This window comes from Lepeophtheirus salmonis, chromosome 2, assembly GCF_016086655.4.
Source record: "Lepeophtheirus salmonis chromosome 2, UVic_Lsal_1.4, whole genome shotgun sequence".
Classification (NCBI taxonomy): Eukaryota; Metazoa; Arthropoda; class Copepoda; order Siphonostomatoida; family Caligidae; genus Lepeophtheirus; species Lepeophtheirus salmonis.
The window spans coordinates 15,364,251-15,376,798 of NC_052132.2; the positions used below are offsets into that span (position 1 = coordinate 15,364,251).

The 12,548-nt window shown below is 29.9% G+C and overlaps 1 protein-coding gene across 1 annotated transcript; it reads right to left on the reverse strand.

Annotated features, from left to right (window-relative positions):
* Nucleotides 1-692: 692 nt before the first annotated feature.
* Nucleotides 693-3,442, reverse strand: LOC121132288 (uncharacterized). Its single transcript, XM_040727658.2, has 2 exons — nucleotides 2,015-3,442; nucleotides 693-1,893 (listed from the first exon to the last, which is right to left on the reverse strand). Exons 1-2 carry the CDS (start codon nucleotides 2,201-2,203, stop codon nucleotides 1,042-1,044), a joined length of 1,041 nt encoding a protein of 346 aa, XP_040583592.1. The 5' UTR covers nucleotides 2,204-3,442; the 3' UTR covers nucleotides 693-1,041.
* Nucleotides 3,443-12,548: the final 9,106 nt, after the last annotated feature.

Below are 12,548 nucleotides of genomic sequence, written 5' to 3' on the forward strand. Positions count from 1 at the left end.
TCGAAGGCCCTTGTTGTATTGAGAAAGGCTAATAGTCCATATCCGGATAGCATTCTTATTTTCAACGACATATAATTAATTCTGCACTCTCGATGTAAAATGTATATCTATGAAACTGTCTCTAAAATTTCGTTGACAGTAAAGTACTTTCTATCAAAACGATATCACTATGCTTAATTTGCTGGGGAGAGGTTAAATTTCTAAGCATCTAATGATAAAATGAAAGGAAATGTTTAAAAATGGATTCAGAACGACATCAAGGGTTAAATAATATTTATTTTCTAAATTCAATATATATACCTTATACCTGAAGAGATATTTACCTTTTCCGGCAAGCCATATTTATGAGTTAAATAAACATCTCAATTCGAAGTAGACTCTAGATTAATGCGGCACCTCACTAAATAATTTAAATTTTTCCTTCTTATGATATTAAGTAAGATACTCAGGACGACAGATATGAACTAATAACTGTTGCAAGTAGATTAAAAATTGTTTACTTATATGTACTGATAAATTAATTAACCTATCGCCTATAATGGGTTAAGCACATAATGTATATGTAATTACACTGGATAGTAACCTTCAAATCACATTAGATCTATATTTATATATGTAGTTAGTACTATAATATTATAAATGATGACTTCAATGTATATTTAATTAGCATATACAAATCCTTGAGACAGAAGTGTTGTTCTTGTATAGAAGTACCTTCTATGACAAAAAGATAGTCTATATATTTTGTTCCGAAACCCAATTATTATAATGTGGCTAGGCTATATCAAATGTTTGTTGCATAGATAACATACTTTATCAGAAAAGGACAGCATAATTGTAATTTGAAATATTTTGAAGCGAATATATTCCATTTCCATATCAAAATAAAAATGGTTCCATCGGATAGCATAAATAGGTATGACAAAAAATAATAAAAATAATTCACAATTTAAACATCGAATAGTCCCAAAATTTTACGAACGAGACAAAACAAATCAATTACATAAATCACATATTATAGTGCGTTGTCCATAATACAAACTAAATTCGTTTTTCTGCTCCTTTCATAGCTTCATAAACTTGCTCATGTACATATCTATCCTCTAATCTCACTCTTGCATCAAGTTCTCTACACACTTTAATGAGTTCGTTGTTCAAGTCTTCGTTGTTTGTCACTTTAACAGATGCCGTTAATCGCCTGATAATATCGGTTCCAATTACTTTAATATTTTGTTCTTCATCTTTTAGGAAATCCACGGCATCTTCAATGCGATACGTATCAAGAAATATAGTTAAGAGTATTTGATAGCATATAGAATCCCTTTTCCCAAAGGAGGCATGAAAGGCAGGGCAATATTCCTTATTTTTCAACGCGAGGAGGGAATATAACCAATGAATGGCTAAGGAACTAATTTTTTTTTCATCAGATCCAAGAGAAGGATCCCACACTTTCCAATACCATTCAGATGCTTCTTCAAAAGATTTTCTATCCCCGATTTCATAGAGAGAGCTCATGTAAAACCAATAGTCCCTCCACTTATTTCGACTTACTCCATTGTAGAGATCTTCTTTATCAATAGTTAAATCAATCAGATCTCTATAACGACCAGAAGTAAATAGCAATTGCCTGAATCGGAGAACCATATTCTTCCCTTTGACTCTATCTTGAGTCTCGATACATTTCCAGGCATTAGTAGCGTGATCAGGCAAGTTTTTTAATAGACAAAGTACAAAATAACGATTAATAATTTCCGTAGAATATTTACTCGCTTGTTGATAATGGTCATCCCTGAAAGAGGCTTGTAGGATTTTATTTGCAAGCTCAATATCTTCGTCAGAGTTAACTGATTTGAAATATGCGCTGACTTCCGTCATAAAAACATTGTTCAGAGTCTGAAAAAGAGTATTTGACGAATTAAAGAATTAATTAGGAAAGAAAATAATATCCTCATTAATGAGAAGGATCGATCAAAAATAAAATCGAAAGTTAATTAATAAATAAAGAGACAATTACCGACTCTGACGATTCATTCAAAAAATGTTCCTGCAGTCTTTTTCTGAGGTAATCATTCTTTAAATAATCACGAACGCCCTTTTTATCTTCATATTCCTCTTTTATGCTCATAGTATTGAAGAAAAAACATCTTCGAAAGTCTTGATTTGTTCTCCAAAGAGACTTGACGGATAGGACTCTCTTCAGCATGTTTTCAGATGTAAAATAAATAAACAGAGATAAACAGCTGACAACAAGAGTGAGGCAATGAGTTCAAAAACTGTCTAGAGGAGTACAAGCTCTTATCACGCAACCTGCTGAAGGGAACCCCATCATATTGATGAAAATATTTGTCGTAGGGATAATTCTATATCAATATCACGTGGTATTTTAATCAACTCTTCCATTTAGGAGAATATTTGAAATCCCAAAAACTTGTTCTTGAGCAAAAGATGATAGCTTAACTCAATATATCGAATTTTAAATCAAGGTAGATTGATTTTAAAATCTAACGTAAATGATCAAAACATTATGAAACTAATTATTTAAACACATGAATTTGTCCTTCAAAAAAAAGTATCAACTTTAGTTGTTGTAGTAGTAGTTCATTATGTAGTAAGTTTCATTCAAATAATTATGAAATATTATTCTTTGATTGATCTTTGGATACTAATGTAATTAATTCATAAAGTCGGATGGGTCGAGTGGGGTGGATTCAGAGCCAAGATCACAAAATATTAATTAATTATGTGCGTAGTTTTAATGAAATTGTTTATATTTATTTATTATTTAAGGTAATTAAATATAATTTAATATCTAAGTACGATTAGGATAATTTTTTGAGGTTGGATTTATAATATTTGGAGATCATGGCTTCGAATCTACAGTTATTTTAAACTTTTCGACTCCAAATCATGGATAAACATATATCTTCTCTGTGTTCCAAATCGATTTTGTGAGTAAATATACGTGACTCTACTGACTCAGATCACTCATCAGCCATAATTATTACTTCAAGATGTGTGATATGTGCTTGTGCTCCTCTAGATAGTATTAAAACTATTAAAAGTTTTGAAGATTCATTTCAATATATATATATGCGTCTATTATTTTGTATTCATTTCGACTTTGTATATTTATACACGGAAAATATTATTGCGAAATTATAATTATATGAGTAGCAAAAGAATATTTCCAATTTTACAAAGTTTCTACTAAATGCTTAAACTCAAAATAATTTACGTATATATTAATGCAATCTTATACATATAGTTGTGTTGATTTTTTATTGCATCATTATACATTGAAGATAAATCCCATTGAGTTCTAAAAATATCAGGAGTAGCACAAGAGCAATGAGCTGTAATACTATCTAAAACTCATTGATCAGACCCACTGCCAGCCATTCTGTGGGTTTAATAACATTTTCAGGAAAAATTAAGTAGAAGGTTCTTAGTTAATAAGTACAATTTATTTTGTCTTCAATGCATCATTGTTTTTTCTTTATTTTTAAGTAACTAGGCATAAAATGATTAAAATTTTAACACTCGAATAAATCAATTGAAATAAATACTTAGACCAACAGTTTCAATCTGAGAGTGATATAAATAATAATTACAAAAAAAATACTAAAAGTAAAGTTTAGATTGAACATTTTATCCTTTTAAGTGAGGAATCATCTTTTTGGCGAAAGATGTACCATTATATACAACGTAAATCCTAATAGAGAATTAAGAAAGAGGAGAGAGGATCAAAGGGTTGAATGATGATTAATTGATTAATAATATTAATATTATATTGGACAGTATATTTTGAAGAAAAAATTAAATTCTACGAAGCAAATCCTGTAAAGTATTTTTGTTAGAGGTTGTCCTCAATAATTTTGTTAAGTAGTAATTAAATTGCTATTCTTTAACATATAAAAACAACAAACCATTTTTGAAACACTTAATAAGATCTTTTTAAATTATAGTTTGTGTAATAATACTTAATAAAATAATTTCATATATTAAATCATGGGAAAAATAGAGTTGAGTCTATAAAAAATCATAAATTTTCCGGCATTTATATGCAATTAATAATTGCACTGTTATTATTTAGTTTATTAAATGTATTTTTGGTTTAGTATACATTCAAAAAGTGTACAAAATACTTTTGATGCGTACATTTCATAATAAAAATAAAAATTTAAAAATAATTTTAATTATTAGAATCAGCCCTTCAAAAATACATAGTAAATATGATATAAGGCAAAATTAATTCATTATATGTAATTAGTTGACGGACACAATACTGTCTACTATAATATTAATATTATATCATGGACATCTCTAGCATCTAGATGTCGAGACGTCCATGATTGAATATATTGTACATCCTTTGCTAAAAAGATTACTTCTAACTTTAACGGGTAAAATGTTCGATCTAAACTTTACTTTTGCTAATTTTTTTTGTAATTGACTTGTAGAAAAATGTTAAAGGTTATATTTGTATCACTCTCAGATTGAAACACTTACTCGAGGGAAGTTTTTTTTAATCAATAACTTTTTTATTTCAGTTCAAAAATATTGTCTTTGTGGAATAGATATTAATTGTAGTACGTGACTTCACATATATTTTCCGATACTGTTTAAATAAAAATTGCGAATATTGTACAAAGTGAATTAGGTATTGCCGTTTGATTTTTAAGCATAGAAAATACACCTCCCCCCTACCCGAGGTTAAGTGATTGAACTCAAGATATTAGTAGAACTCACTGACTCCTTAAAAACGGTTAAATATAACATTAACTACTTAACATATTCACTTTTAAAATCACGCAACCTTTGTATTATAACTATTACTGCTTTGGTTCAAGAAGTTATATAAATAGGAGACATTAACTAAGTCTACTGTATTAATGTCATATTTTATTAAAAACGTAGCTTTACATTTGTAATTTTATCTTTCTATATATGCTTTCAACTAGCATGGTTCCTTGTTGCCGTACTCGTAAAACATCTGGCCGAAAGATCAATGATAATAAAATAAGAACTTCCTCGAATAAATTTCCAACATCAAACTTGGGAATTCTAAAAAAAATGGAAATCAGTACCAATAAATTAGTTTTTATATATAATTATTATTGTTTATATAGATAAGGGATCCCCAAACTACGGCCTGCGACGTCATTTCATCCGGCCCGAAAACTGTATTTGAATTTGATTGATAAAAAGTATAAAATTCGAAACTTTGTGATAAAATTTAAATTTGAATATTATGTTCAGAATACTAGAAAATCCTGAGAGCTATGTGTCTTAAATTTATTATTGTTCAAGTGTATTTTATGTGTATTACCTTGTAAATAACTATAGAGTACTTTTATCCTTTTCCATGCATTTCTAGAAATATATAATCAATGTACATGTAGCACCTGCAGGAGCAAGACTCATTTCCTTCATCTTTATTTGGGTATCTCACAATTACACATCTTCCCTGTTCTTTCTTTTTCGGATCCCTTTTTCTTTCCCCTTCATTATGGGCCATAAATTATGGCTACTAAAAAAAAAAAAGAAAAATTGACGCCGAGTGTTGCGTTTTCAATGAAGAGTGGGGAGTAAAGTATTTCTTTGTAGAAACAAAGTACCAGAAAGCTAGTTGCGTAATATGCAGCGAAAGTATTGCAGTTTTGAAAGAATATAATCTTTGGCGTCACTATGAAATAAAACATCTATCAACATATTTAAAGTTTTCTGGAAAGTTACACTCTGAGAAATATGAGTCCATGAAATATGGTTTAGAAACTCAAAAAAGCTTCTTCACGAGAAAGTTTGCTGAAAATGAATCTGTCACTCTTACAAGTTACAAAGTTGTGTAAGATGGCAGAACGAAGAAATCCGTTTACTGATGGCAAGTTCATCAAAGTGTGTTTAAGGGAAGCAGCAAATGACTTGTAGCCTGAGAAAATCGATTAGTTTAGAAGTATCAGCCTTTCAGCAAGTTCACTTGTGCGGAGAACAGAAGAACTTGTATATAACATCGTGCTACAAATACGGGAAAAATCTAGGAACTTTTTGTGGTATTCTCTGACGCTGGATGAGTCTATTGATCGTTTGAGTGCCTCACAACTTCTCGTGTTTATTCTTGGTTTCAATTTGGACTTTCAGATAACGAAATAATTGGCATCTGTTTGCTGCATGCATGGAACAACAACTGGAAAATACATTTTTACGGAGGTTCAAAAAACTTTCCAAGACTATATATAGCCTTTCATTTGAATCAGCTTCGAGGTGTTACAGTTGATGGAGGAAAAATATTTTGAAGAGATTTTCAGATCTGAACAGAATTGAGGGTGACATTCTTCTGTCCCAGAATCCTTTTGATTGTAACCTTGATGATGTGCCAGTGGAACTAAAGTTGGAGCTCATTGATTTGAGCAAGTGACTTTTTGTAATAGAAGCACAGAGAAGGGAAAATTATTGTATTTTACAGCTCCTTGCCTGGTAACAACTTTTCGAAACTGAAGAACACTGGTATGAGATAACTCTTTAGAACAACTTATGTCTGTGAGTAAACATGTTCAAAAATGTATAATGTGAAGTTAGCACATCGAACACGACTGACGGGTGAACATTTGAAAGCAATTCTCTTGATTGGATGCAGCAATTCCAAACCAAACATTCATGATATCTTGAAAGCCAAACGTCAGTTTCACAAATCTGACTAACCTTTTTTAGCTTTGCCCTTTCAAAGACTATATTTTTGCTAACGTCGCTTCATTGATAACTTTTTAGTAAATAAACATGTTTGTGTTTTTGTTTTTGTTCATTGCACACTTCTCACCTATGATTAAAATGAAATGCTAAGCTTAGTTTTGGGCTTTTTTCACAGAGCTTTCGTTCTGGCTTGCAAGAATTGAACAGAATAATTAAGGTGCCCGTGCTTGTCATTTTTTCAGTTAAAAAAAGTTTGATGACCCCTGATATAGATGGTAAATCCGTTGATAGCTCTAAAAAAGATTTTGAAGCAGAAACTAAATTGAAATACTACCGATAAGATTTTCATCAATGAAATAATTCATTTGGTGGTTGCAGAAGTAGCCAAGTTTTAAATTTCTTTCTTTTTTTGAAGACTTAGAATGAGTACATTACAGATTAAGATGAAATTATTAGAATAAGGAGCTACAATCAAAGAAATTTCAATCTATCTAAATTATATTCATATAAAAAAATAATATACCTTTTTTAGCAATTTTCAAATAAAAATAATAATTATGGAACTGAACAAAAAATTATAAGTTTAAAGATTCATAGTGAACATATCGAAATATATTGAAAAAATATATATCAGAAAGTAAAAGTTGAACTTGCTATCATAATAAATTATCAAAATCACTTTGAAATTATAGAAATTGTCTTCAGTTTGAGTAGTGGGAATTCAAATAGGCAAATATGGACTAATTCATGCTTAACATGTTGAATAATATCTTGGAAATCAAATTAGAAACACTTTTAATCAATTAGAAACAAGAAGATCAAATCCAAATACAAGAGATATGAATTACTTAATGTGAAGGCATCTATAAATGAAAACAGGTTCATCAAGAAACGTTCTTCTCCAATACAAGATAAATATGATGAACTACGGAGGAATTGACAATCTCATAACTATGGTATGGATATTCCTTCACTAAATGTCTTCCTTCGATGTAGTTTAATTAGAGGTACTTCCTCCAAACTCACAAATAAAGACGATTTGAGATCAAAAGTTAGATTTAAAAGGGATATAAGGAAATCTTTTTAAAAAAAGTAGCTCTTTCTTCGACATAATTGAATCATACTTGGTAATTGCTTTTGGAGGACTCGTTCAAGTTTCAACGACTAAAAAAGAAATTTTCCGACAAAATCTTTCACCAAACGATCCACAATTTAATGACTAATTACTTAAATCACAAATGAGGGTTTTCATTGGGTGATCAATTAATTTTTCTTCAAATAATAGAAGAACTATAATTTATAATATATTTTATAGGTTCTAATATTGAGGTTGTAAGGCTTGTGTCTATCCATGTCTAAATTTTTAATATATCTATTATTTCAAGATTAAAAAAGTAAAAAAGAAATATCTCAAATCTTATCGAAGTAAAATAACAGCATATTCATAATAAAAAGTTTCAAAATCCTGTCAGTTGTCTATGTTTTTGCTTCTTTTCTCCAAATTAGTATTCTGAACGTTGATTGACTGAACTATAATTAGCTCCTTTTAAACAGTGAACAATTATCAATAATCATTCAACAATATTGTCATATTTGAGAAGAATTATGTGACTACCAAGTGATTTTGTTTCTGTTCTTTTTTGGTGTAAAGGTTGCGTGATACAATAAAAGTAACGAGGTGACTAAAGAAGAAACATTTTCACCGACCTTACAAATTGCATCATTATTGGAGGCCATTTTGGAGGCTCAAAGTTGATATTTTATTACATAAAATGGAAAAATTTCGGATAAATCTTCATGTATTCAAGAAAAAAAAAGACTTAACACTTTCATTGCATACTTTTTGATGCCAATGATAATAATTAAGTGACATTTAATGAATATGTACCTAAATTCTAATTTAATGATTAGCTTTATCCAAAAAAAAATTATCGCTAAGGGACGATAATATTACATTGGTTAGAGAAAAATATCTCATTCTTTATATCGTAGTAGTCAATTTATATCTACGCTATTGAAATAAAATTTGTATAACGATGTTATAAAATATTTTGAATTAATTTTAAGGTAAGATACAGTGACGGCTTTTGGCATTTTACTGCCCTAATCAAAATATAAATACAAGGGTATTTTGTTGTTAGCAAGGTAACGCCGTGATAACCAATAATGTTAATGAAATAATTTATAGCCTTATCAAAGCTTATTTTATTGACTCATGACTCATTCAATGTCTTGATATCCAAACATCCTGTAAAGGACTATCTTAATTAATTTTGTAGTAATTGTTAACCAAACAATTTATTTCTACAAAAAAATCATGAAACTAAAAATGAGAATATATACTTCCCATTATTTTTTTAAAAGTTAGCAAGATGTAATTCCCTGATTCAGAGTGTATAATTATGTATGTAAAACTTACTTTTTGCTTTTGAATCGAAAAAATGTAAAGCAATTATAAATTACATAAGAAGTAAACATAGTGACCTCGAAATCATTTATTATTTTGCATTAATGACCTAAATATTTTTGCAGTGAAGAAGGCATGTAATTATTTAAATTTGACATAGCTTATTTTGTCCATATTACAAATTTGTATCATCTTTAAGTTATATTTTCTCCTGAAACAAGGTCAGCAAAAAAAGTTATCAAAATATTATAGACTTCTTATGAGCAAAAAGTAAGGATAAATAACTGTTTTGAATTAGAAAAGGAAAAACGGTTGTTCTTGTGCTCTTTTTTATTTATTTTCTCATTCTTTGTGAAACCACTATCGGGATAACATCTCACTCTAATAAAGTATATATAGTTTGCCACTTACTTTTTTGGAATATGGTTAATATTATTTTTCAAATGACTGGGAAAAAAAAACATTTTGTATATTAACTTACCTCTTGTGTTATTTGAAATATAGAAGATTATCCTTTCGAGAGGATAAATACATCATACTCTACCCTCCAAAACCATAACATAATATCTGTGTTCACACAGCCTTTTCTCTCAAAAGAACCCGAATAAAAGGCTCAAAATAAGTAAGTAGTTAGCCAATTCTTCCCGATTATGAAACTATTTGTGGTGTATTATCAGTAAGTCCGTTTCTCCCCCTATCAATCTCCTTTAATATCTTAAGTGGTTTTATTTATGTAATTAAGTTTGTATTTACCTATAAATATCCTGGTAGGCTAGTTACTGCCAGACAGTGTGACATTTGTAATAAAGTGTCACACATACTAAGTCTCCTCCACGCCTGTCATTATCGTTAACGCCACAAAACTATTGTTCAATGATTTTTGGGAATGGTTCGTAGCTTAAAAATAAGTGTTTATAAACCTACCAATCAACGTTTAGAACACTGATTTGGAGAAAAGAAGCAGAAACATCGACAGTTGGTTGTAAGGAAAGCTCGCCTTTGGAACATTTGCCTTTGCAAAGATTATCGTGGGATTAATCGCCCTAAGAAAATTTGTTTTGGCTAAAGCTCGCCGGCTGAAAAAATTGCATTCCTTTGTTTAACATAAATAATAATCTCCCTTATTTAATGACCAGACACTTGACAGCAAAATACACTGATTTTTATTATTTTTTTATAAGAGAGGTAACACCACGATTAAGTAGCTGATTTAAAAAAAATAAACTTTGATCAATAGTATCATTTGTCTCTCAACCGCCTTCTGATTGCACTCACTCATATGTCCAGCCCTAATGAATCTTTTTCATTGTTATTCCTTCGATGTCAAGATAAATATTCAACCCTTAAGGATAAAAGAATAATAATTGGATGTATTTATGTTCAGACGGGGGACATAATAAAAAAGAGGATCTTACTACAGATGGTAGGGGATGAATACTCCCAGATTTCTTTGCCTTATGTCTGCAATGTCCTTGTACGACATTTATATTGTTCATATATGGCTTATTGTTACTTATCATAGTTATTAGTTAGAAGCAGTAGTAGACTGTATTGCCTGCAGTAATTAGGTGTAGAATAACATACAAACTTTGCTCTAATAATATAGGAAATAACTTCCCATCAAATCCTCAGGGTTAATATCTGTTTTTCATCGACACACTTTGGCGTAGTTAATAATAATTTTTATAATGATTTTTAGGGTTACCAGCTTCTTCTTTAGATTCATCCTTAGTTGCCCCTTTGACATACTTCAGGGATCCAAAAATGTTTTTGCAGATCTCTTTTCCGTTGACTTTAAGCTTTCCATTAAAGATTTGTGATTAATCGTTTGAATATGAAGTGAAAGGTCACCAGATGACGTCCACTTAGAGGTATATACAATAGAAATAAAGTACATAGAAGTGCTTACACTGAGCAAAAGCTAGGGAAATTTTATGAAGCCGAAAAATAGTTGACGACAATTATGGAAAATATACATCAATCACTCCAGAATCATTCTATACTTCTTCTTTTATTTTTTAACTGAAGAGTTTCATAAAGAAAAATATAGTAAAATGTAAAATACAATGAGGAACAAACATAAAATATTTGAAGGGCCCTCTATGTTGTTAAAAAATATGGTTGTTACTACTATCATTTAAATGTTTTCACTACCTACAGGAGCGTTAACTTCTTCTTCATAGTTTCCACATGTTTTTTTATCTCTATGTGTACAGGGGCTGTTTGATATTAATATTTACGATGATTGTCTGAAAAGTTTCCGACCTAACAAAGAATCAAGATATTTTTTTTCTGAATTTTTAGTTCTCTTTTCAATATAGTACCCATGTAACTCTACATAATTCTCCCAGGGATGCTCCCATCTCAGTAACACGTACTTGGCGTTTTTCTCTGCAAAATGATGGTTCACCAGAGACTTTTTGTTTTTTGCCTCAATTACTCCGAGTTGGATTGACGTAGGCGTGTGAAATTTTAAGGCAACAAGCCATTATATGTCTACTATTGTTTGAATCTATTAAAAGTTTCTCCTTTTCAAAAACAAATATTTAATGACAGCTCGAACCTCAATTTTGTCCATTTTCAGAAAAAAACTTACAACACTCTTACTCCGCGTCCGAAATGGCTGTAACATTGTGGAATAACTGTCAACAGATGTTCAAGGGCGTCTGCAAGATCAAATCCAAAAATTATTTTTTTTTTTAATGAAAAAAAATGGAATAATTAAATTTTTTGAAATTTTTTATTTGCAAAAATCCACAGCTTCCCAAAAAATTTAATTTTTTGAAAAAATAATTCAAAAATTTACAAAAATTAAATTTTTTGGGAAAATTTTCAAAAAATAAATTTATTTTCTTATTAAGGGTAAAAATTCCATCATTTAAGAGGGGGGTCTACAGCCCCTCCAGCCACTCCTTGCAGCCCCCTTGATGCTAGATAGATGTAACCCGCTTTTATATACAAGTGCTGTCATCTTCAAGTTACGGTTGGAAACTTTTCTACTTTGTATAGAGTTATATATGAACGGTTTGTTAAAATGAATTAAATCTCGTACGCGTTTAGGTCAAATCTTATTTTAAGACACTCTATACTATAAAATATGAGTTAGAAACTCATTTTTAACAATAGCGTGTGTGCATTTCATTTTTTTTTTCTTATGAAGACAATGTCTCTGATTCACTTTGTCTCTAAGTAATTCGAGACTGTTTAAAATGTTTGAATTGCTATTCATTAGTTTTTAGGTCAATAATAATAGACTTAAATGTGATACATGACTTGTATTGTGAATAGGAGTGAACAGCCTATCTACATCGATTCCAAATAAAGGGATATGAAAAAAGGGATTTGAATTAATAAAAAAGTCATTAGTTGATTGGGCAAATTCAATAGGTAATTATACAACGCTGTAGCTCCTCCCAAACTAAGGAATTTTTGCTTTTTTTTAAAGATTTTTTTT